The 25,544-nt window shown below is 41.7% G+C and overlaps 1 protein-coding gene across 3 annotated transcripts in view; it reads left to right on the plus strand.

Annotated features, from left to right (window-relative positions):
• Positions 1 to 25,544, plus strand: part of hmcn1 (hemicentin 1) — a 72,561-nt gene that overhangs the window by 21,871 nt on the left and 25,146 nt on the right. For all 3 annotated transcript variants that reach the window (XM_084012323.1, XM_084012324.1, XM_084012325.1), the window contains exons 7-41: positions 1,241 to 1,361; positions 1,447 to 1,710; positions 1,805 to 1,949; positions 2,604 to 2,725; positions 5,687 to 5,956; positions 8,660 to 8,801; positions 8,939 to 9,066; positions 9,462 to 9,575; positions 9,734 to 9,892; positions 10,836 to 11,027; positions 11,112 to 11,207; positions 12,250 to 12,377; positions 12,466 to 12,610; positions 13,628 to 13,740; positions 14,549 to 14,708; positions 15,542 to 15,707; positions 16,253 to 16,380; positions 16,726 to 16,977; positions 17,201 to 17,296; positions 17,421 to 17,615; positions 17,745 to 17,875; positions 18,760 to 18,907; positions 19,067 to 19,187; positions 19,268 to 19,422; positions 19,558 to 19,836; positions 20,360 to 20,641; positions 21,187 to 21,295; positions 21,372 to 21,541; positions 21,773 to 21,927; positions 22,120 to 22,243; positions 22,394 to 22,495; positions 23,008 to 23,184; positions 23,369 to 23,520; positions 23,673 to 23,796; positions 25,209 to 25,384. In XM_084012323.1, coding sequence (XP_083868449.1) covers positions 1,241 to 1,361; positions 1,447 to 1,710; positions 1,805 to 1,949; positions 2,604 to 2,725; positions 5,687 to 5,956; positions 8,660 to 8,801; positions 8,939 to 9,066; positions 9,462 to 9,575; positions 9,734 to 9,892; positions 10,836 to 11,027; positions 11,112 to 11,207; positions 12,250 to 12,377; positions 12,466 to 12,610; positions 13,628 to 13,740; positions 14,549 to 14,708; positions 15,542 to 15,707; positions 16,253 to 16,380; positions 16,726 to 16,977; positions 17,201 to 17,296; positions 17,421 to 17,615; positions 17,745 to 17,875; positions 18,760 to 18,907; positions 19,067 to 19,187; positions 19,268 to 19,422; positions 19,558 to 19,836; positions 20,360 to 20,641; positions 21,187 to 21,295; positions 21,372 to 21,541; positions 21,773 to 21,927; positions 22,120 to 22,243; positions 22,394 to 22,495; positions 23,008 to 23,184; positions 23,369 to 23,520; positions 23,673 to 23,796; positions 25,209 to 25,384 — 5,541 coding nt within the window. The remainder of the gene's footprint in view (positions 1 to 1,240; positions 1,362 to 1,446; positions 1,711 to 1,804; positions 1,950 to 2,603; positions 2,726 to 5,686; positions 5,957 to 8,659; positions 8,802 to 8,938; positions 9,067 to 9,461; positions 9,576 to 9,733; positions 9,893 to 10,835; positions 11,028 to 11,111; positions 11,208 to 12,249; positions 12,378 to 12,465; positions 12,611 to 13,627; positions 13,741 to 14,548; positions 14,709 to 15,541; positions 15,708 to 16,252; positions 16,381 to 16,725; positions 16,978 to 17,200; positions 17,297 to 17,420; positions 17,616 to 17,744; positions 17,876 to 18,759; positions 18,908 to 19,066; positions 19,188 to 19,267; positions 19,423 to 19,557; positions 19,837 to 20,359; positions 20,642 to 21,186; positions 21,296 to 21,371; positions 21,542 to 21,772; positions 21,928 to 22,119; positions 22,244 to 22,393; positions 22,496 to 23,007; positions 23,185 to 23,368; positions 23,521 to 23,672; positions 23,797 to 25,208; positions 25,385 to 25,544) is intronic.

Here is a 25,544-nt window from a genome sequence, read left to right on the forward strand (position 1 = left end):
CCACGATGACTAAATGCAAGTTTTCCGTCGGCTGGCTCAACGTTCCTATACTAAGGCCCGGAACTTTGTGCAAAACCGTTTAGCGTCTCCAACCTGGAGGAGGTAGCAATTGCAAGCCATATGCAAGGGCAAAAACACAGTTTGTAAATGTCTGGAATTTTGAAATGTGTAAGAACCTCTAAGGAATCATATCAGTATGATCATATCTGTCAGGGTGGGTATGAAATGTGGAAATTAGTAGCTTTACTCACGGCTCTTCTTGTCTTTAGTAAGAGCATGACCTTTAAGGGACCTCTCCCCAAATAATGGCCTCATTTACTACCAACTAATGACCCGGGATAATTCCATGACAGCCACTAGGGCGGGTTGGATGACCGCAACATGTTTTGTTTTTCAGGAGAGTAGGCATTAGCATTTAAGGCTCTGCCGGATTCTCTTTGTCCTGGTATTACCCCATTGTTTGAGCTCTTTCAGCTCCAGCTTTGATTAAGTGCACTGTTGTGTCCTGTTGTGGTTTTCTTTTAACAGGCTATTTAAGTGTATGTCAGATAGAACTCTGTAATTGTAAAATACAATAAATCAACACGTTGCCTTTCATTCCAGGCAATTGCAAATGACAGTGTATGTTGGTGTGCCTCACTCTGCATTGTGAGTCACTGTCTGTGACACCTCCAAGGGGTTTCACCTGAGATGAGGAGTTTCCACCTCTCACCAAGCTATATTTTATTGTAATTACTCCGTCTCTATTTCTTCAGAGCTTCAAAAGACCTCCACGAGATGAAGACCACATGAGGCACTCTTTGATTATAGTGGTCTTGTTTGTTTAATTAAAGTATGAATGTCAAACTGAGTGGGTCAGCTCTGAATTGTGGATGTTTTATAGGCTTGGGTGTTAGGCGTTTTGACAGTCAGCCTCGACTGACTTACAGTGGCTTGTCTGTACATGCAAGGGCGGCTGGTGTACAAAAGGCTGTTACTCAACAGTCCCCCGTGCTGTGCCGGTGTCTGTCATTTACACCACTCAGTGCTGCCTTTGATGCAACAATTCCTCTTTTCTTTTGTTTTCCTGAGTTATATAAAATGTGTCACCATCAAGTGTCAGCTGGGGTTTTGACCAAGTCAATTTGTATTAAATATCTAATTATCAAGCATCAGTTTTACATAATAAAGAAGTGACCCCAAAAACAGTGCTTGTTTTATCTAACCCGATATTTATATATCTCCTCCTTATTTGATACAGACCTCTAGTGAAGGAAGGCACTCAGTCCGGATCTCAGGTCTCAGCCCCATTGACTTCCGAGCCAGGTTTTCCAGAAAGTCCACCCTGGACTTCAAAAAGACCTCCAGTAGACCAGTTCAAGGTCAGTAACCTTAATAAACTATTTAAAAAAAGCACCACCACAGCTGTTTGCTTTCATTCACCTGTATGTGATACCATCTTTCCAGGTATCCCCACTCACATTCTTCTCAACACCACTGGGCTTTCACCTCCTGCTCGCGCTGACAGGGTTGAGCTCCTGTCAATCAAGGGCGAAGTGATCAAAACGTTACCAGTCCGTTACTACCCGGAGCGCAAGCCATTCGGCCTTTGGAACATCACAGAGTTCATTCCACCCAACGAGGCCTTCTTCCTGCGGGTGACAGGATATGACCGGGATGGTTTCCCATTCCAAAGGGTTTCCAGCGTTTCCTTCTCCAGCATTATACCTGGTCAGTGATGCAGGTTGTCACCTATCTCTAGATGTATGGGACTGCTTAGCAAGATGAAGGATTTTAAAAAAATATATATTTATCTTTCTTTTAGATGCCCCTAAGGTGCTGATGCCAGCCACAAGTCACGGTTACTACCTTCAGAGAGGGGCTGTCCGCTGCCAGGTAGAGAGCCTGATCCCCTTCACGCTGCGCTTCAGCAGGGATGGAAGACGACTTGGAGTGGACCAGATCTTCAGGTGAGCAGTGCTGGAGAGGATTATGTGTGTCAGCTCAGACACTATCTTTTAATTTCAAGTCAAGTCACGTCAAATCAATTTTGTTTATATACCTCGATATCACAAATCACAAATTTGCCAGTTTAAATTCTGTGCAGCATACAACACCCTCTATCCTTAGACCCTCTATTCAGATAAAGAAAAACACTGACAGGACAGAAGCTTCTTCTTCTTCTTCTTCTTCTCAAATAAAAGCAAAATCCCAAAGTCAGATATCAAAAGGAACATATACTGTAAAGTGCATACTGCAGTCATGTTTAAACTAGAAATGAGGAGTTTTGATCATAGTCTGTTCCATAAATATGCCGAGAAACCATTCCTCTTACCTATTTGGCCAGTGGCTGATGGTTCTGTATTTAATGCAAATCTATTAATATATTCTAAGAGATATCTCTCCAGCAGAAAGACTGAATGGATCCAAACTATGTTTCCTTCACTCCTTCCTACTCTGTTGGAGGATAAAACTTGCATATTGTGTTTCTATTTCTGCGCTGCGACTTAATCTGATAGTATTTTCACCAGATCAAGGGATGAGTTAGTATCAGATTGAATGGATTCAGCATTATGAGAAATATTGGCGATAAAGGTATTGTCCATTCATCCTTTTGGTTTCAGTGACTCCGACAATGCAACATGGGAAATAGACCAGGTGACTCTGAAGGACGAGGGCTACTACGAGTGTATTGCTATCAGCAGCGCTGGGACAGGAAGATCTCGCACTTTTCTGGATGTATCTGGTAAGCACACACTCATTACCCTATCACAGGATGCTTATCCAGCATATTTGGTGATTCACTTGTAATAATTATATTAAACTTATAATTACATGCAGGTGCAAAATGCAGGCCTCAGAAAATCTAAACTCTCTGTCAGCACAAACCATTGCTGAGTACTACAGTGACATTAGGAGCCATATTACAAAAAATAACAAATTATTTGAAGCCAAAGGAATATGCAGAATATGACACAAATTATATGATACTATTACATGTCAGAAAGACTTGTTACATAAACAGCAGTGTTGACTTTTGTCAATGGACTGTAATACTGTAGTTTATGGCGAGCTACCCTCCAACACTCAGTGTAATGAGCCAGGACTGTCAGACAGGAAAGCTTATGGACTGGCAAGCATTAGACTGTCAACAAGTGTAATTGGTGTGTGATGGATCTACTTGCAGGGCAGTGAGCAATTTGAAGTCCAACTGAAATTAAATAGCATTTGCTTTGTCTGCTAAAGCATTCGTCTCTGCTCTGTAAAACACAACCTGTGTTCTAATTTGAGAAAAGAAAATCACAAACCAAAACAGAGAAAAATGTTATATTTTGTATATAAATATATATTTTTGTCTTGTTTTTCTTGAGTAGCAAGTGGGCTACAACAGCATTTTGTTGTGCATCCCTGTGTTGCATATAGACAATAAATGATCCTTGAACTCATAATGGCGCCCCCTCATTTTGCATGAATTCAACGGAATACTACTATTAGATATCCATCTTCGCAGATGTGTAGCTACTTCTCCTGGTTTCTCATTTGCTACGGTGCAACATTAGCACTGTGGCAGCCTGCCAGCTACTGTCAGGAGCATTTCTGTTATTTCCCCAAAGACCTTTGTTCTTACTTTTAATAATAAAAAAATGTTAGCAATACAGCTTAAAAAGCATGTGGATGTCATTTTTGACAACGAAAAAGGGATGACTTTAATGTAGTGTATCATGTTTAGAAACACTCACTGTGTAAAGACACAAAATAACTCGAGTGAAATGGTGCAGCACGAAGTTTGTGTCATGCTCAGTAGGTCGACACACTCACATGCTCTCATACGTTTACACTACTTACGGACACATGGTTGGAATCCATGCGTCAGTTGATGTGGGTTGTGTTTTACAGGGTTCAAGGTCTCTTGCTGTGGGTCCCGCGCAGAGACATTTCATGCTGGCAGAATTAATGTAGCTTTAAGGAAAATTTGACTTTAACATAATGTTGCAATTCATTCCTCACAGCAATTACATCATGGGGTTTATGGTATGGTTTTTGTGCTTGATTTGTAAAGTAATGGGATGTAAATATGATGTAAGATGAGAATATGTGTAAATAAGTTCCAGACTGTGGAAAAAGAAAAAACTGTAATATAGTTAAGGTGGCTATAATGTCACTCGGGTGTTTCAATACCACAGCAGGGCTGAAACACCACAATAATAAATCCATAACCATTTACGACCTCACACAGAAATTCATAATCTATGTTATAAATAACTTCCAAGCCGATTTTGTGATGTCAAAGCTTTGAGCACAGACAAAACCAGAGGGCTCAGATCATGATTTATGTGTGTAGTTTCACCACTGGGGAAAACAAAATAATTAACTTTTTCCTTTTTCAAATGCCTCTGTAGAGTGTTTATTTTTCAATCTAAGCCCTTTCCATTATGAGAACCCAGAGCTGACACCGCTGAGTCCCAATGCACTCAGTAACTTGTCCAAATCTTGCTTTCCAAAAGACTTCCTGTTCGTGAAATTCATTGCAGCTCCAGCAACATAATCAATGCCAAGCAGAAAGGAAGAAGCTGGAAAGCAGAGCAAAAGAGAGTGAGGTGTAGTTGAAAGACACTTTGTGAAACTGAAGAAGGAGAGAGGGTGCCAGACAGGGATCTGTGTAATGTCTGAGCCTAACTCGTTACTGTAGCTCGCCCGCCATGTCAGGAGACCAAAGGAGGAGAGGGTACTTAGTTTGTCCAGCTTTTAACTCCAATGACATCTCTAAAGCTAGTTAAAATGTATCCTCCTCAGCCACAACTCTTTTTATCACTGGGCTCGAAATATTCTGGCAGGCCTCCACATTTTTACACTTGAACACAAAGAAAAAAAACTCATAATGCCCACTCAAATCTCCAGAATCCTCCTTGTATCAGAGCCAAACACTTCTTCAACCTCTCCGTGCCCTCATCTTGTCATTCATCTTGTCTTTCCCCATTTTGCTCTGGCTCATCCCAGGAAAATGATTAAAGACACAATGAGGCTCAAAGCTTTTCAACGTGGTGACGAGAGAGAAGACAGAGACAGTGGAAGAGAGAGATAATTAAGATACCAAAAGGAAGAATCAGTGTTTCAAAAAATACATTTGTCTTGCATACATCCAGGAAGTTACATGTAAGACCTGTATACAAAGTTAGTAACTAACTAGAGTAACTAAACCCCAGATGTTTGACTTAAAAGCCTCTACCTTGGGAGTTAAAAACGTATCAACATGGGCTGGGGGCACATTACCAAATCTGGAGAATCAGGTGCTTTCAGGTGCTTAACTGAGTGGTTACCAGCTGTGAGTTGGAGGTTTAGTTACTCTTTAACAAACACTTGCATCCAAACATACATTGAAGGTGACAACAGTGCATCATATGGGGATTCGACGGACATCAATATGCTGACGATGGTGATAAAATGTGCTTTATTTAAAATGCAGATGATGAAGGTTCCTCCAAGAGAAGAGCCACATATGTACAGTCTAATTCAAATAGAGGGTAACTTCTAAAAATCAATACGGTCTGGAACATTGCTTCCCACGACTGGAAAATATTAGAGGTCTCTAGGTGCTTAAGTGTCAGCAATAAAGAAAGTAACCGCTTGCTCTGAGTTCCTGTTTCACTTTCTTTATGATGTAAAGTTCGCCGGCAGCTGCCAACAACATTATGCCCTCATCCTGTAGAGCCGCCTCCAGCCATCACCGTGGAGGGTAATGTGACCGTGACCCCTGGCTCCCGTGCAGTCCTCACATGCCACGTCGTCAGCACTGTCAGCTTCAACCTCACCTGGCTGAGAGGAGGTCACGATGCCCGCCTGGACTCACAGGTGCACATCTTGGGGAACCTCTCCCTGCAGGTGTCCGCCGTGACCCCGGATCACTCAGGCTGGTACGAATGCACCGCTATAAACGAAGGAGGAGTGAAGGCAGAGCGGATCTACCTCACTGTGCAAGGTGAGGGGTGGATTTCTATCTGCAAGGGTTTAATAGGATCCTGCGGTCTAGTTCAGGAATGTGTGAGAAGTGACATTGGAAACAAGTTGTTTACCATGTTCAAATACAGTGTGTCTTACAAAAGCTGGGGCTACTTGGCTACAGTTGAACTGTAGTCTTGTTACTGGTGTATGTTCGTGTACTTACATGTGTTTGTGAGACTTTGCTCCTGCGTGATTTACACCGTGGGGGGAACAGGACTCTTGGCAAACGCAACCCCCTTCCCAAATACATGATTGTCTCCCAAGTGGCCCCGCCCTTCTTCCCTCCCCAGCTCCCTATAATTCACCCTAAATGCTTTATGGGACGTGCGAAAATGATTTATGCCTTACTCTCAGGCAGCACTAAAGTAGAGTTTTCCATCTCTGGATAGCTCTCATAGACGTGTTCCGAACACTCCACCGACACTGAATCAGGAACAGTGTTGTCAAGAGTATCGCTGGCTATCTGGCCAGCACCACAGAGCATCGGCCTGCGCTTGGCCAGGAAATGCCGATGTAATACAACCACTAAAACCTGTCATTAGCAGATATTTTCAGCCAGAAATCCATTGACGAGAATCCAGGAGGTATAGAGAGTTGAAAGAAAGTAAGTGAGAGCATCAAAGAAGCTTTGTTTTACATGATCCGTTCCAAATGAATATCCAATATTTACTTTGTTATACAACCATCAGAAGAAGTTTATTCAAAAACCATATGTTTCTTACTTTCGCTTAAATTCCTCCTGGTATGTGTCATTCCAGCTCTCGATGCTTTGAAACAAAAACATTCCCTTTTGGAATAAAAAAAATATTCTTCCACTTTGCAATTTTTTTTCTTGAGAAGTTTTTCTTGAGTAATTCAAATGTTAACTGTGACTTTAACTTGGAGCGAACTCTCTGCAATGTAAACCTCAATAACAAAGATTGAAAAGTTGCAGGTTTAATGCCAGTTCTGCAGACAGAGTTGGAGGGGAGTTCTATCATTTGACCTGTCTCACTGATAAGTGAGGTGGTTACACAGTTGACCCTAAAACATTTTCCCTGATTTCTTCTTTCCTTTTCATATCTTCTCACCTGTTCATCATTTTTCATATGATCCTTTCCCAACTTTCTGTGTTATTCCTTTCTTTAACCAATGTTACTGCATCTTCATGATTGTGTTTTTGGCCTCATTTCTTTTTCCTCTCTAAAACATCTGTCAGCAAGCCCTTGGGGTTTCCTAATTACCCCCATCAGACCCATCCTAGTTATTAGTCTCACTTTGAAGTGAGTAAAGTCTGCTGACATCTTACAACACTGAGACAGAACACAGTGGAACTTAGTGCACGAACACACGCCAACAGAAAAAGGATGCAGGTGATTTGTGGGCCTCCAGAAAAACAACCTGAAAACGTTGTGGATGCACATTGTCGATGAGCGGAATAGTATGGGATAGGCGGAGGATGCGTTATTGGAGTGAATGCAGAGTGAGGGAAGCATCATTAAAGAGTGAACGCTGGAACAGATGATGAAAGGAGGGCTAACGACTTCTTTTGACACATTAAGGCTGCTGCTGAGTCAGAGTGGAACAATGTGTCTTCCCTCTCAGGAACCTCCTTGTTCCTGGACTTTGCCCCCCTCAGGGCAGGGTGACCTTGTGAGTGGGAAGATGCAAGTGTGGAGGGACCCCAGCTTGGCTGTAAATAAAGTTGTTCTGACACCCATACTTTTGACCTTGTCCAGGTAGTACAGTCAGCACTGTACAGCCTGAGGCACCGCTAAGATTAAGGTCAATATGATGGCAGGATGAGGTATTTCAATGTGTTTCATGTCAAGGCTGTGATATATCAAAAGTGTTGCCTGTTAGTTTATTTTCATCATCTGGTACATGTGCTGTATTTCCCTCAAAACGTTGTATCACATCAATACAAAACTATACATTCCTTCACACCTATTGTACTCAGGTATGTCAACCTTTTGATCGTGTGACAACTGGCCTACTTTCATTACAGTGGTTATCCTCAGCCAACCCAAAGTCTCTGTCATACTTGGGTTTATCGATGGCATGCAAGGAACATATAGTTTGACTAACTGTCTCCCTTCTGGTCATAAGAAAAAGAAATACGTCCCAATAAAAACCTCTCTGGCATTGTCCACTGACTCAAGTTACAATTTTGTTGTTTTGGAAACGTTCCGTTTCTCCATTGTGATGACTCGTTCTCACACTGTATTTTCTACAAGTTGGAAAGGTCGGAGACTCTGAAAAGCTTCCCAGCACTGGGAAGAGAATAGAGAAAACACGGCCTTGAAGGGATGAGTTACAGTACACATTATGAATCAATTGAAAACTATTTTCCGATTCCCCGGGTTCTCTGGGTTTGGATTCAATATCCCTCCCTGTTTTACCAATAAAGATTAAATGAGGAAGAAAGATATGCTGTGAAACATTATTAGATGTAGTAACAGCCACCACTCTTCCTTCTACAGTTTCATCTAATGGCTGAGGCTGAATTCATTCTGGGTTATACAAGGAGATGCAAAATTACATATAAACGTCCAAAACAAGTTGTGACTGTTTCAAATATAGATAGATTATTTACAAATTGATTGAATTTAACTAATGCAATCTGTATAGTTTATTAAGTGAATTGAGAAGACGAATATTGATAAATTGATTGATCTGCTGAATTTCTCTTTCCTTTCAGAGGTGCCCAAGGTTTCAGTAGAGCCTCGGAATCAAAGCTTTACAGCAGGAGATGAAATGAGGATCAGATGCTCGGCCAGGGGCTACCCTCCACCTCGTCTGGTCTGGACCCACAATGACATGTTCATCATGGCATCCAGCAGGTGAATGAACACTTTTATATATGAATCAATCAGAATTAGTAGGTGTGCTTCTTCTCTCCCCATTGTTCCATCCATTCTCCCATTTGATCATGCTGTAATTTCATGAAAATCCTGATTTGTGTATCTTGCATGTTCAGACTCAGGATGACTCCTGATGGCACACTAGTGATAAGAAACATGGAGAAAAAGGATGGCGGAGTGTATGGTTGCCTGGCCAGCAACCAGGCGGGGACAGACACAGTCACCTCCATCCTCACTTACATCGGTGAGTGCCACAGAGCACATGCATCCATCCATCCATCCATCCATTAGTGTCGGCTTATCCTTTTGAGGGTCACGGGGAGCTGGAACCAATCCCATCTGACAATTAGCAGGTTACACCCTGGACAGGTCGTCAATCAGTCACACATACATACACAGACAGACAACCCATTCACACCCAGAGTCACACCTACAGGCAATCATTAGTGTCGCCAATTAACCTAACCTGCATTCCTTTGGACTGTGGTAGAAAAAAACCCTATGATGGAACAGGCATAACAGTCAAATGGATATAAATAGACAGACAGCAGACATTTACTTCAACCATCTGCATTTCCATTTGTTCTCTCTGTAAAACCGATCTGTTCTGTCTGCTGTTCAACAATTCTCCATCCCTAGAATCTCCTGTGGTGACAGTGGCTTTGAGTGATATTCTCATTGGCATCGGAGAAACCACAGTGATGGCCTGTTCTGCATCTGGAATCCCACCGCCTGAGATCTGGTGGTACAAAGGTAACACCTAAGAAGCAGAACGGACTATATATAAATATTTTACAAGCTTCCTGTGGAGTTAAAATGATATTCCTTTGGAATTAATGAAACATTTTGAGTTCATTATTTCACAAGTATCAAGACGACCTCAATCCACTGTTGATTTTTGCAATCGCTAGGTGATGTCCAGCTGCATTCATCATCCCTCTTGGACGTGGACACGTTAGGAGGTATCCTGACAATCAAGGAGACCCAGAATGCAGATGCTGGAGATTACACGTGTGTAGCTGTCAACGCTGCTGGCACCTCGTCAGGAAAGATCTCTCTCGATGTAGGAGGTGAGAGCGGCACCAATTTTCATTGTAAAAGCACAGCATCAGTGTAATGAACCCAGAATAACAACATAATGAAACAGGAAGGTTAAAACGTGTGTAGTCTTAGCATAGCTGTGACTGGTTTGGTTGTGTTGGAGTCGTTTTTTGTTTCTTGTGTTGCAGTATTTGTAGAGGTAGCTGTTTCATGGTATATGCATCTTAGACCTTAAACCGTAAATGGTCAATGGATTGGCTGTTATGGCTCCACACTAGAGTGTGACGTCTGTTTGTAATCAAACAAAGGCTGCTTTGGTGCGGTAAATAAGCAATGCCTTTGCCAAGCCAGGGATACAACATGTCTGGTTTACACCTAAACAAGGTTACATGGGAGTCTGTTAGTATCCATTTTTAAGTGCAAGCTAGACTTTTGCACATGCACCATAATTATAAAATACTGACATGTTTAACACAGTACAATGTATACCAGTGGTCTGTAAATCAGCATTTGCATATTTTTGCTTCTGTGAATCTACAAATATGGAACCGCAAAATATTCCAAGAAAACATAAATAACATAAATAAGTTGGCTATATATATAATATATATTATTTATTAATTATATAATATATAAATGAACAAACAATTTGTGAAATAACTGAAGATTTTGTTTGAAGAATGTTATTTCATAATTCGTTGTCTTAATAACTAAATTTTGTTATCATTATGTTTCAAAATAACTTAAAAAAACTGTTCTTATTTGACAATGGCATTTATATCATTTTATTACATGGAATAAAATGTGGCTTGAAATAAAGGTGTTACTGGGGAAAATGTCATTTTGAAAAAGCACGTCCTCAAGTCGTATTAAACAATATTTGACAATTGAATGTCTGTAAAATGCAATACAGATGGAAGGGCATCCTCTAAACTTATTGACCGTTTCCATCTTCAACCATGATCTTTCCAGCCGCACCTCACTTCACCCGAGAGCCATCAGATGTGGCGGTAGACATCGACTCCAATGTCAGCCTACTGTGCGTCGCCCAAGGTCATCCTGAACCAGAGGTCACCTGGAGGAGGGAGGATGGACTTCCAATTTTCAACATGCCCCGTGCATATGGCACTGTGACGCAGAGCAGGGGAGGCCTACATATCACCAGTGAGTTTTTAGTGGGTTATGTGTATAGTTTAGAATGAAAATGCTCTATGTTTGTGCGTACATAAATATCCCCTTTTCTCTCAGACCTGTGGGTGGAGGATGAGGCGGTATATATCTGTGAGGCTCACAACCACTTTGGCAGGATCCAGACTGAGGCCAAAATTATTGTGACCGGTCTGGGTAAGTGCAATATTTGAAAAGTCACTGTTTCTTTCTGTCTCTCCCTAATCCCTGATCAACATGTTGTGTCTTCAAATAAACACTAATAATCACAGTGCAGTGATCCTCGAAATGCTCATTGTGATTTATCATTGATTCGGTCATTTGAAAAAAAATTGATAATGGTTTGTAAAATACTTTAGTTGAAAAGGAAGGTCTAATCAAAGATCATATAATTTTAAATGTCCAGTACATTTTTTATAACTACTTACAGTACCGTGGAGTACCTACATCTGTCTGTATGTCCTTGTGGATGTGTGTGTGTGTGTGTCTCTGTTTTAGTCTTTACACGCGAGTGTGTGTTCATTAGCACATTTCAGCGGGTGTGTTTGAACACATGGACCTTGTTAACCACTGTTTCTGTTTCACCGTTTGCTTTACAGTGGAAACACACTGAGCTCTTATATGTGGGCCAAAGGTTAGAAACCCCAGCACCAGCCAGATGACATATATTACTGCCCCACTGCCCCATTTCCCTACTTACAACTACTTACTCTCATAAGGCACACACAGCCAACGCAGAATCACATGAGTAAAAGTGAAGTGGGGGATTTTTTTTCGACGATGGTCGAAGTAGAGAGCCATAAAGTTGGTATGCGTGTGTATGTGCATGTTGTGTGTGTTCCCAGGTCATTCAGGGCGGTCATCAAATTTCCCTTGATGACACCCTCTTGTCTATTACAGCCCCCACAGATGACATCACCACAGCCAAACCATTTAGACAAATGTGATGTCATTATATGTATGTGTTGTGCATAGGTATGCATATTTGAGGGATGAAAGCGTTGTTTTGTTGATACTTTTAGCAGCTGTAGAAAATGTGTGTGCTGTATACTGTATTGTTAGTATGTTTATAGCAACCAAGCATTCCTTATTCATCACCCAGTAAACACACAAACACTTACACATGCGCTTCCTTTGAGATCTGCCAAATGAAAGACAAAGGTACTTGACCTGCTTGTTTCCCTTAAGCCCTGTATAATTGTTTGCATGGTATCTGCAGCCTCGCCTGTCATCGCGATGAGTCCGACCGTGCTCAGTGTGATCGAGGACCAGCAGGTGACGTTGCCCTGTGTGCTGTTGGCTGGGAATCCGCTGCCCGAGAGGCAGTGGCTGCACAACTACGGCTTGGTGAGCACACAGAAAAATGTCTTTCATGTCTTTAAATTTTAAATAACCATGATTTCATTTTAACCAATGTATCATACACATGTTTCAGTTGACCTCAGACCAGTATGTGACAGTGAGGAGGGATGGCAGTCTGCATATTGAGAGAGTCCAGCTGGACAATGCCGGTGACTACACCTGTTTGGCTGAAAACGTTATTGGGGCCACCAACCACACCACTACGGTCAACGTCTATGGTAATGTCCAAAAACGTACAAACAATCCAACTATACTACTCCATACTACATATGCACAAAGATGTATAAGTAGTTTTTACGGTACATGAAAGCAAGCAGCAAGAATCGTGAAAATATGATATTTCTGCCGACTGTACAGGGCCGTAATGCAAATGTTAATGCTAATGTGAAGTTTGTATAACATGTTTTGATTTTAAACTCTTTCTTTTAGTCTGTTACCTCCTCCATTTGTGGCTGCCCCGCTTAAATGTCTCCTTTACACTGCAAAGGGCTCTCAACCTCATGAATAGGATTATCTTTGAGGTTGCATTAAAACCAGGAGCAGCTGAGGATAAGTAATGGTCCAGTTTGAAGCACAGTGAGAGGGGAAAATGTGTTCTCCATTTATACGAAAGTAAGTCATTGCCAGACTCTGCCAAGTCAGAAAAGGATCGTCCACAGCTTGTAAATAGGCTCCCTCATGAAATTAGGTCAGCCATTTTCACTGGTCATTTACACTATGTAGGTCAGTGTAAAGTTACATTTGCAATAATAACCTATGAGAAATACATTCCATTGAGCCTACATAATACAAAGTATATGCAATACTGCATTGTATTGTGTATGCTGTATGTGATTTTGTTGTTTAGTTTAATGACATGTTACATTTCCAAGAAGATGCTCCAAGCCTCCCAGGGCTGATCTTTTCTGCAGATTCTCAGGGTCGTAATAACAAAATCAAGACAGACAGTGAAGGAGAGAGGGGAAAGGACAAGAAGGGGAAGAACAGAATCAGAGACGTACACACTGGCAACCAACACACAGTGTACAAAATGCATCTTTACAAACAACCATCCCTCCATCATCCATCCATGAATTATCTTATCCTGGCCCCTCTTGCTGTGAGGCGACAGTGCTAACAGCTACTATACTGTGCAGCCTCTATCTATACAACCAGATTTTGTGAATACTTGATGAATGTATGTTTGCACAGAAATGTATTAGACTAACTCTCTAAATTATTTTGTATGTTTCCAGTGATTCCTACCATTCAGTATGGCCCTCAAGTGTTCAGCACAATTGAGGGCTCCCCTATCAATCTACCTTGTCGTGCCAGTGGAGTACCCGTACCTGACATTACCTGGGCCAAGGTATGTATTGGCATTTCCTCTTAATACCCGTCTTCATATAAAGGACACTAAACCGACCTTCTGCTTGCAGTGGTGTGCTGTTTCAAAATAATAAAAGGGAGATAGAGGGAAACCACATGAAATCTATGTAGGGTGCATCAAGGAAAAACAAGCAGGTCAAAAGTTTAACTGCCAAGATTTGGGTCAGAGATATCACCAGATGAGACAGCATGCAGCAATAGGAAAGTTCCATCGCAAAAAAAAAAAATCAATGTCATGCCATCCCAAAGTCAGTATTTTTTTACTAACAGCTTCTCCATGAAGTCAGCTGCTCTATGATATCAGATGTACCTGTGTCCAATAGCCTGTACTCGCTCTTGTGCATGTGCACTTTGGTGTGTTAGTGTGTACTATAAGCCCTTGTGTGTATGTGGACGGTTCCTCCCTCTTTCCATCTTTTACACTAGTTTCTCTGAGTTGTAAAAGCAATGCTGTTAAAGTGAACAGGGCTACAGGGACACATAAAACTAGACTCTGCTAAGTTTTGCACCAGCTGTTAAGATTTGTGATTTCCTCCGATTCCTTTGCTGTTCTCTATAACATCAATCAAGTCAAGTTAGTTATGTCAGATCTAACAGGTCAGTCCACAGATGACCCAATCCCGATGCAATGACATCACATTTGCTTCATGTTTTGGTTTATATATATTAAATATATATATATATATATATATATATATATATATATATATACACTATGAATGATAATAAAGCTGAGATAATGAAACAAACTCTGGCCTGCCCTTTCCCTGTTGTGATTTGTTATGTAGGGTGGAGAGCTGATATACTTGGGTGGTCCAGCCTTCTCGCTGGATTCGGACGGCAGCCTCCTCATCACCTCCCCCTCTGGAAATGAGACCGGAGAGTTCATCTGCACTGCTACCAATGCTGCCGGCTATTCCTCCAGGAAGGTCCAGCTCACTGTCTATGGTAAATCTCATCAGCAGCTTAAGGATGGATAAAGTCTGTACAAAGAGAAAGGAGCTATTTGTAGCATTTCATGTCGATGATAATTACTATTATCATTGCAAAGAAGTCTAGTGGCGTCTACCAGCTGGCAAACTACATGGTTAGTAATGTCACTCTGTGAGATTGTGCAATAAAATTACTTCATAGCACAAAAATACAAGCTTAATACTGCAAAGCTTAGTGGTTTTAACTTAATTGTAGTTTAACTTGTCCATGTGCAAATCAAGTAATTGTGTCCATTTCTTCACAGTTCTACTTGTGCTACTGAGCATGTTCAGTGCTCCACCTTGTTGTGTGTTGTGATTTTCAAATAGAGGGACAGATATGTGCCAATCGGCCTTCCATTTTTTTATTTACCAGACACAGCTGGTAGGAATTGCAGCGACAGCTTTAAATGCAGTATTTTATTATCTGTAGCCCATCTATTGACTCCTTTTATCATACTTTTGCTTTATAATTCCCACCTTCCGCAATTAATATGATGACCACCTTAAAAGGTGTATAAATGTTAAAAAATATATGTATAAAATTTATTTTTTGACTTGTGGACAACCTGTTGTATGACTTTTAAATATGTATAGACACATGAATGCTCTATGAGCAATGGCAGATCGTATAAGGCAGAAAGGATCACTTGCCTCTTGCAACAAGAGGCATTATATCAAAATCTCTTGCTGTATTTTTCTCTTATTGACTCTATGTTTATTACTCTTTTATTATGCATTTTCTGAAATGCTCACATTAATGTCTAAGAACTTTGAATTGAGTTTCTGTTTCTGTGTATGAATGTCCAGTCCGTCCGAGGTCCAATGATGGTGGTTCCAGAGGCACAACAGATCCAATGAGAATGTCAGTGATTGAAGGCGAGGAGACCATTTTGCCATGTGAGGTCCACAGTGTCCCACCTCCCACCATAAGCTGGGCTAAGGAGAGGCAGCTCATCTCCCCTTTCTCTCCCAGGTAAAACACATACAGAAACACACACTACACATGTTGTTCATTGATAAGAATTTCAGAATTTCAGCCATTTTTCACCAAAATCACCACGACACACACCTTGCTGCCTTGAAATTCACCCCATCAATAATATTGTCCATTAACTATAAACAAACATTTGGTCAAAATCATATTATCCTGGCTGTTGCTAAACGTTAGATTTGTAGTTCTATAAGAGAAGACAACCTCCTTGCTGTCTACATTGCTGCTCCCTCTGGACCCCTTATCGCCTCAGGCTGTAGTTTGTGGTTTTATAAGATGACTGAGTAATCATACCCTTCTTCTGTGAAGTGTTGCACCTACTGTGCGCCTGCCACAGCAGCTGTAATTGTGGTCGATGCTAGATTAGTTAGAATTACTGGAGTCTATGTTTGCATTGAGTGGAAAAAATATAAGTGTGTGTTTTTGCATGTTTTGTAATTGGAAGCTTTGCAAGAACATCTTCCACCCAGACTTTCACTTAAACCGTGTGGTTTATTGCTGTCTGTGTGTGTATGTGTTCCTCCCAGGCACACTCAGCTTCCCTCGGGATCTATGAAGATCTTGGAAACCAGAGTGTCAGACAGTGGACTTTATGTGTGTGTTGCTTTGAATATCGCTGGCAACTTAACACAGTCTATTGAGCTGAGTGTTTTGGGTGAGTGCATCAAATATTGCTAACAAATATTTTATAACGATATCAAGGATTCCTGACCAGCAGTATACATTGTTTCTATTATGAATAAAAGGATTCCTGTTTGTATGAATTGACTATGTCTAGGTAAATGTTAAAAGATCAGATAATTACAAAAAATGTCATCCCTTTGCTGTTATGTAATTGATTATGTCAATACTCATGCATTAACCAAATGAGTGTTGCAATCTAGACATACTCTCCTTTGGGATTACACAGAATAACTACTGAATAAACTATAGAATCTAAACTTCCTGTTCAGTGTATCTGTGTGATGAGGCTTACTGAAGCTGGTCCTTTGTCCTGCAGTGCCCCCCAGTATCCAAGCTGGTCCCAGGGTAATGAAGGTACAGGTGGGTTACCCCGTGGAGCTACCCTGTGTGGTCAGAGGGTTCCCAGAGCCCACCCTCACCTGGACAAAGGATGGGCAGAAGTACCCAGTATCTCAGGATGGCAGCCTGGCATTGAGAAATGTGGGGCTGGCTGATGAAGGAACCTACATCTGCACAGCCACCAACACTGCGGGCAGAGACACGGCTGGAGTTCAGCTGCTTGTGCAAGGTTGGCTTCAGTCCCACAAGCTTGTACTGTGTTCATTATACTTATGTCACAAAACATTGTACGCATGCTAAAGATAAAGGTATTATATAATCAGTTCAGTTTGTAATTCTTTGTATGAATGGCGACTGATTCAATACAGTCTCATTTTTCAGAGATGCATACTAAACTGTTACAGATGCTTTGTGGTCTGTATTTGTCATTGATTCTGTTTGTCGGTTGTCAGTTCCCCCTGTGGTCGACGTGTTGGAGCCCCCCTTCAATAGCCCCCTGCAGGAGAGAGTTGCAAACCAGCGTATTGCATTCCCCTGCCCTGCTAAAGGTAAAAGAACATTGCCACCCACCCTCTGATATAATTAATTCATTTTTGTGTGGAACAACAAAATCAAAAGTGACGTTTAGTGAGGAAAAGTTGTAATTATAATCTATCTTCTTGTCTCTATCAGGTCTTCCTAAGCCAGTGATTCGGTGGTTGCGTAATGGCCAGGAACTGACAGGTAACGAGCCCGGTGTGTCCATTCTGGAGGACGGTACACTTCTGATTCTGGCCTCTGTGTCACCGTTGGACAATGGAGAATATGTCTGTGCTGCTGTCAATGATGCTGGATCCACTGAGAGGAAGTACCAGCTCAAAGTCAATGGTGATTGACCTGTTCTTTATGGTTCTAAAACTCTGACATTTTCTGACACATCACTGAGACATTATCTTCTATCTTATATTTTGGAAACTAATGCTTCAAGCTTGGTATTCACCTTTGACACCTCCACAGTGCCGCCAGTTTTCCGTGACAGGGAAAGTCCAGGCAACGTGTCGTTGGTCCTGAGCCAGTCCTCCAGTTTGGTGTGTGATGTCTTAGGAAGTCCGACCCCTGTCGTCACCTGGTACAAGGATGGGACTCCTGTAGGTGAAATCCCATTGAATAAGCTGTAAACTTATATTTTATACAAAAACGGTATTACTTTTTTTAAAGGTAAATACAAACACTATCTCTATCATCATCAAAATCAAAGACACATACACAGAGATTAAGTAACACATTCCCTTATAAGATTCATAACCTATACTTAAACTGTGGTCTACAAGGATTGGAGCACAAAACCTAAGTGCTCATAAAGACTGAATGAGCTCTGATCACAGGGTTCACTGTCCAAGAGAACAGACCTGAAACCACCGTGGATGTGTGTGTGTGTGTGTGTGTGTGTGTGTGTGTGTGTGTGTGTGTGTGTGTGTGTGTGTGTGTGTGTGTGTGTGTGTGTGTGTGTGTGTGTGTGTGTGTGTGTGTGTGTGTGTGTGTGTGTGTGTGTGCGCGCATGCATATAATAAAGGCCAGCCGTGGTGGCAGCATGGCCAAAGCTGTAATGACCATGCAATGAGTAATTATTATAAATTGATGCAAGAACATCCCAGTTAACTGGCTGCTTTTTGTTCCCTTTGCTGCCTTACAAATTATTCCTGCAAGGCACAGATTAGAGCATTTACTTTAATAAGTTAGTTGTGATCAATCTAACCAAGAATGCTCCCTGAATGTTTTTGACTCTAAGCAACAATTTAAAACGTTTCATGTTTTATAAGTTATATTTCTCAGCTGAATAGATCTTTGGCTCTTAGAAATTGTCTGTTTTAAAATGTTTCATGTTTTTTTAATTCTAAGCTGCAGCTTTTTTTTGTTTTGATCCTTTCATCATGATGTCTTACAATTAGCCCCATAATTACTCTCATACAGTATTTCCTAAACTATAAATTATGCTGTTTTGCTTTTGTCTTTTATTTATGTTGATTGACAGGTAGTTGCAAGCAACAGCATCCAGATTGTTGACATGGGGAAAACCCTTAAACTGCTGAAGACAGCCACAGCAGACGCAGGGCGCTACAGCTGTAAAGCCATCAACATCGCTGGCAGCACAGAAAAGGACTTTTTCCTGGATGTACTGGGTGAGTTAGGGCAGTGAGCAGTTGTTTATGGAAACATTGACGGAATACCTTTCTGATATATAACAGCAGCTACATGTGTAGGGCTCTTAAGCTTACTAATTTCATCGGTTTCTTGATGAGTCAGCTAATATACAATGACGCTCTCGCTCTGTGCAACAGTCCCACCAACCATTGTAGGGACTTCTCGAGATGTTTCAGCCATTGTCAAACAGGAAATCAGTCTGGAGTGCAAGGTGCAGGGAGTGCCCTTTCCCACAATCCACTGGTACAAGGACAGGAAGTAAGTTCAAATATCTTTCTATATTATGTTAAGATTCACCAAACAAATTGAATGAACTGGGTTTCAACTTTTGTTTCTAGGCTGGTGTTTCTTGGTGATCCAAACCTAGAGGTCACTAACAGGGGTCAGATTTTGAGGATAAAAAGTGTCCGGCTTGGGGATAAGGCCCACTACCAGTGTAGTGTCATGAACACAGCTGGCAAACAGTCCAAGGATTTCAACCTCAGTGTCTATGGTGAGTGTATATTTTGACAGATCCTACGCCGTCAAGTATTACGTGCAAAGCCTACTCTTTACACGGTAACCTAACATGACCAAATACAACTGTATTACGAATTTCAGATTCATAATTGTTGTGCCATTGTTCCAGTGCCCCCTTCCATCAAAGGTGGTAACATGACCACAGAGGTCACAGCCCTGCTGGACACGGTGGTAACACTGGAGTGTGAGGCACGCGGCGTGCCACTTCCCACGATCACCTGGTACCGAAACGGAGAGGCCATCCTGTCCAACCGACAAGTCCAGTACGTGGAGCGAGGCCAATACCTGAAGATCCCGCGGGCGCAGGCATCAGACGCCGGCGAGTACACCTGCAAGGTGACCAGTGTGGCTGGAAGCACTGAGAAGAGCTATGAACTGGACGTCTACCGTAAGAACTTGACATCTGACACCTGATAATCAATACAGACTTCCCTATTTAATATATCTATTAACTTAAAAAGAAGAAACTAGAAACTCATTTCAACTGTCTGATTTAGAAAATCTGGATTAAATTTGGTTTACGAAATTGATTTCTGAACATAAGTTCCCATTGTCTCTGAATTTACAGTCCTTCTCATATGTTCTGAGCTCTAAGGCAATTATTGTATTAATCAGAACTTTAAGGAATTTCGCTTCCCTCACAAAGCATATTAGACATTTGCAGCAGTCGAGAATAATTTCACACAGCTGTGGGTAGTCGGCCAACAATTGGATGAAAAAATAAAATCCTTGATCCTTGAAGAGCACAAAAATGGATACAGAGTGGAGGATGTGATGCATAAAGCTACATGTTGTTATCTGATGAAAGCCATGTGTGACATCTAAACCAGATATCAGTAAAGCAGAAAGTCCTCAAAGCTTTAACCCTCCTTTTATTCTGTTCCCCTTTTTATGCATTGTCTCGTCCCCAGTGCCTCCTACCATTGCAGGGGGCGATAATGGGCCAACTGAAAGGAAAGTGGTCCTCAGTAAGCCTCTGATTCTGGAGTGTGAAGCTGGGGGACACCCTCCCCCCTCCCTCACATGGTTGAAGGATGGTGTTCCTGTTCGTGATGGAGAAAGTGTCCGTCTTCTCGAGCAGGGAAGTAAAATAGAAATCCTCTCAGCCACGGTGTCGGACTCGGGACGCTACGTCTGCGTGGCTACGAGCATCGCTGGAGAAAAGGAGGTCAAATACGACGTCAGAGTTTTAGGTATGGAAACACTGCAGCCTACTGACAACATGCACAACACAAATACACACTCATGCATCATTGATTTTACTATTAAATTGTCTGGTAGACCCAAACTAATGACACTTGTTCGGAAAACAATTGGGCTCTTTCCAGGGGGTTAGCTTCTTATTTTTATTTTTTGGACTTCAATTCTATTTAGTTTTTGCCTTGTAAAAAAATGTTTTAATGAAAAGTACTAGAGCAAAAAGCAGTGCTCTTCTCTAGTTATGGAAACAGGTGAAGTTGTCTAGATGTGTCTTTAAGTACTTCTCTCACCATGTTGACCCTCTTTGGTATTTAATACCTAGAACCTAGAACCGAGAACTCTTCACAAAAACCATAGCTTTTTACTGATCTTTTCTGATATTGTTATCAGCAGCAGAAATAGAGAAAGAACTAAATAAATGAATTAAAGTAATGGAATAACAGTTCCAAAGTTGTATAAATCATTTTGAAACATCCTTTTATTTACTGTACCATGGTTTCGGAGTCTCAGGTATAACGATATATACCTTAAATTCTAGTTCCTCCTTTCATTGATGGAGCTGATGATGTGACAGACAGCACAGTGATAATCAACAGCCCTTTAGAGCTGGAGTGTCACGCCACTGGAACACCTGCACCCGTCACCACGTAAGAACTCCGTCTCATAGATGAACAGATTTAAATACACACATGCATATTCACTGTAAAACCTTTTATTTTCTAGATGGTATAAAGATGGAAAGCCAGTCAGACAAGGGGAGGGGTTGTGGGTTGCAGCCAGCGGTCGACGGCTGGTGGTTTCCCGCGCTCAGGTTTCTGATACGGCACGTTTTCAATGCGTGGCCACAAATGAAGCAGGAGAACATGAGAGGGACTTCAATGTGATTGTCCATGGTAAAATATTTAAAAACCTTTTCATATTCCTTGCAAAATCTATCGTTGACAACAAATATATACAGTTTTGCATGCACTTTCATTGTAATAAATGTAATTTGTGCTCTAAATGCAAGCCACAGGAATGCTCCCACTTTGGGTAAATACGACTTGGCCTTTTTGTGATGTTTTTTTCTCCAAATATGCTTTTAAGTGTTATTAAAAATATAACTATCCTCTTCATCTCCCCAGTTCCTCCAACCATTCGTACCACCGGGCCTGCTGAACGTTCAGTGGTCCTCCACAAGCCCATCAGTCTGGAGTGCATCTCCAGTGGCATCCCTCCTCCCAGCATCACCTGGCTAAAAGATGGGCGACCTGTCGACATAACACAGGGGCACCTTAAGGTAATTCATACATTTTGATATGACACCACTGAAGTAGGAACAGCTTCAGTCTACAGTACATCCTTCCTAAAAGACATCCAGCTAAAATCAATCATACACTGTAGTCATTAAGAAACGTAGAAAAATTCACATTTTCACATGGAGTTACCAGTCTGACTGGTCTGTGTGTGTTGGTGCTTATATCTGTCACAGCTGGAGTCGGCAGGCAGAATGCTGAAGGTCACAGAGGCAAGACTAGAGGATTCTGGGAAATACACCTGCCTGGCCACCAACGCAGCTGGCGAAGCCCAACAGCACATACGGCTCAGTGTCCATGGTAACTTAAGGATACACACAGCACTGTCACTGCATGTTTCTGTCCCTTTTCTCCCTCATATCCTGTCATATATGCTCCTCTATGCCTTCTGTGTCAAGGGACTGGGTGGAGACAGGAGAGTATCATGCTGTCCTTTTGTGTCTCCCTCAGAGCCTCCCAGTATCCCCGACTCTGGAGAGATCATCAACCAGACCATCCTGTCAGGCTTTCCCACTGAGCTTGAATGCAAGGCCACAGGCAGCCCGTTACCTGGTAAGACGGCTCACAAACGTCCTCCTCCGTCACCTTCGGGCTCCAGGGCGAAGTTTCCTTTGACTGCTGAGTTTGAGTTGGCTGTATTGGTGCTTTCCTTGTCTTTAAGCATTAATGGAACAGCAGAAAATTGATCTCAGATGACTCCCTTCAGGCAGCCTCACTCTCTCTCACTCTCTCCTCACTGCCTTTCTTAGTAGTACAGTAGTACAGTAGTACAGGTAGATGCACTACATATCTGAAACAAATCTTAGGTCTGAGATCTGATCCAACTCAAAGTTAATCTAGGGTTAGAGTACCTAAAAACCCTTCAGCTTCTAATACATTTCATGTAGTTTCTGCACTCAGATATTTAACAATATATTTATTATTCTGATCTTCCTTTTAATAGTATTTCATTATTTTCCATCTTGATGTATCTTTCTTTCTGATGTCTTCTCCTTCTTTCTTATTGTCATTTTCATGCTGTTTTTGCTTGAAGTAAAGCACTTTGAAATGCCTTTGTGCTTCAGCTATTACTTGGTACAAAGATGGCCGACCGCTGACTAGTGCAGCTGGCCTGACTATGCTGAAGCGTGCCCAGGTGCTGGAGATCGAGCGAGCTCAACTCTCCGATGCTGGGATATACAGATGTGTAGCCGTCAACCTGGCTGGTGTTGCTGAGATATCCCACAACCTGCAGGTGTACGGTGAGTACAATAAACGGAAGTTTGCTGATGCTTTATGAAGTCTGCTATGTTGGCATCATGACAATATTTCTCTGTAATTAGGAGATGACTTAATTTCACAGGGGTAAGAACAGTTATTCCAGCAACAGTGTAGAGTCTTTCTGTATCTGACTATATGTATATGTTGCCTTTCCTTTCCTTGCAGTGCCTCCAGTCATCTCCAGCCGAGGTGGTACGATAACAGTTGTGGTGAATGAAGCCGCCAGGCTGGAGTGTGAGGCCACCGGTGTTCCTCTGCCCAGCCTCACATGGCTTAAAGACGGTAGCCCCGTGGCAAGTGTGTCACATGGCATACAAGTGTGTACACATTATTCTAAACTCTATAATTATGAATATTAAATATTTTTCTTCTATTTCTTTTCATGAAACATGTCATGGTATTTATTCTGTAGTATTAATGATGGATGGTTTGTGTGTGTTTGTGTGCTGTGTCTGACCCGTTTGCCCAGGTGCTGTCTGGTGGCAGAGTGCTGTCTCTTAACAGTGCACTGGTTAGTGATACAGGCAGGTACACCTGTGTGGCTGTAAACGCAGGAGGAGAACAACATAGGGAGTACGACCTGAGAGTTTATGGTGAGTAAATCCACAACGTATCTGTACATAACATACTATTTGATTACAGATTGAACCTTTAATTAGCCAACAATGACATAGCTTTCATCATCATAACAGAGAATTAACAAAGTCGCTTACATTTTGGTAGCATTAGCTTAATTAGGCAAGTTGTAAACAGTTGCAAGCACTGTTGAAATAAAAGGTACTTATGTTTCATTCTACTCTTTAGGACATCCTGTCTCTTCTTGTTTTTACTGAGCAATTGCTTTGGTCTGTAGTATTTCTTTCAACAGAGCACTGGATCCATCAACCAGAACATGAATTCAAATATTGAAACAATATTTATAAAAGGCCTTGAGCAAAACGGGGATGGAAAGAGAGTATGATTTGACTGAGTTTAGCATTTCAATAAACCGTGTCAGTTTCCTACAAAGAGCTGAGCTTGATGGTTGTTATACCATTCTGATCACAGCTAATGTGATGGAGATGGCAGGAGACAAGTGGTTTACATTTAAGGTCTGTGCTTGTGTGTCTGTCCCTATATGTCCGTTTGAACGTACGCATGTGGAAAACAAACATTTACATGACACGCGTTTCTGCAGAAAGATCAAAAAGAGCCTGTTTAGAGAAATAAAGGCAGATTTGTTGTAATTGTAATTGCTACCATTCTTCTGCAGCTTCCTGTGTCTGGCCTGATCTGAGCTCTGTTTCTGTCATTCCCCAGCGACCATGAAGCCGGGGAAATTGACAATTACTCACTGTTTAGATCAGGCCAGATTCACCCAAAAAAGGGGGACTTTGCTGAGTCAGGAAACTGACAAAAGCTTAGATGAACAAAATTCACTAGGATGTTCTTTTTTTACGAAATCCAGTCTGCTGTTAGAATCTAGAAATAATCTTACCAATCCACTTTTTCCCACGTTGGCCTCAATGTGGCTCAGAATTTAGTTAATCAGTTTCAGCAACAGCAATCTTGTTGTGATGACACTTGAATAGTCACAAGGAACAAAAACATTCTTGTGGGGATTTCATTGCTCCCGACTCATTATGTATCTCAGTGCATGTTAGCAATTTCCTTGGAGATCAGGTTTCATGAACTTCTTGGAAATGAAGCTATTCTGATTGTTAATACCACGAACAAATGTTGAACAGGTTTAATGATGTTGCCATAGCCCAAAATAGAATTAGTACATAAAGAACACCAGATGCCCAACTAAACAGTGCCTGTGTATCCCAGGAAACAATGATTCTGTTTGCTTATGAGGTCAGATGAAGAGGTTGCAGCATTGAGAATGGCCTAGCGTGCTAACTTTCAAGGTCCGTTCATGTGAAAGAGCATGTGAATAGTCTCTTTCAAAGTCTCATTCTGTAGAATCTCTTTAATATGTCAGAGAGACGTGTTCAGGAGCTTGCCTTCATGTTTGCCACAGTGCCACCGAACATCAAGGGGGAGGAGGTGAATGCTACAGTGATGCTCGGTCGTCCAGTGGAGCTGCAATGTCAGAGCGATGCAATCCCCCCACCTACCCTCTCCTGGCGCAAAGATGGCCGCCCCCTCTTCAGGAAGCCCGGTCTGACTGTCTCAGAGGATGGGAGTGTGCTCAAGGTACAGCCAGCGTTAGAGATTATAAAACAGTATTTTGATACAACTTGTAGTATTAACTTTGGTGTAAGTGTTATGTTTCTGTGGTTCCTTTTACTCAAAACCTTTGTACTTATCCTGTTCGCCTCTTTTTACAAACTAAATATCCTGTTTTAGACTTTAG

The sequence above is a fragment of the Eutrigla gurnardus genome (assembly GCF_963514095.1).
Source record: "Eutrigla gurnardus genome assembly, chromosome: 6".
In the NCBI taxonomy this organism is placed as follows: Eukaryota; Metazoa; Chordata; class Actinopteri; order Perciformes; family Triglidae; genus Eutrigla; species Eutrigla gurnardus.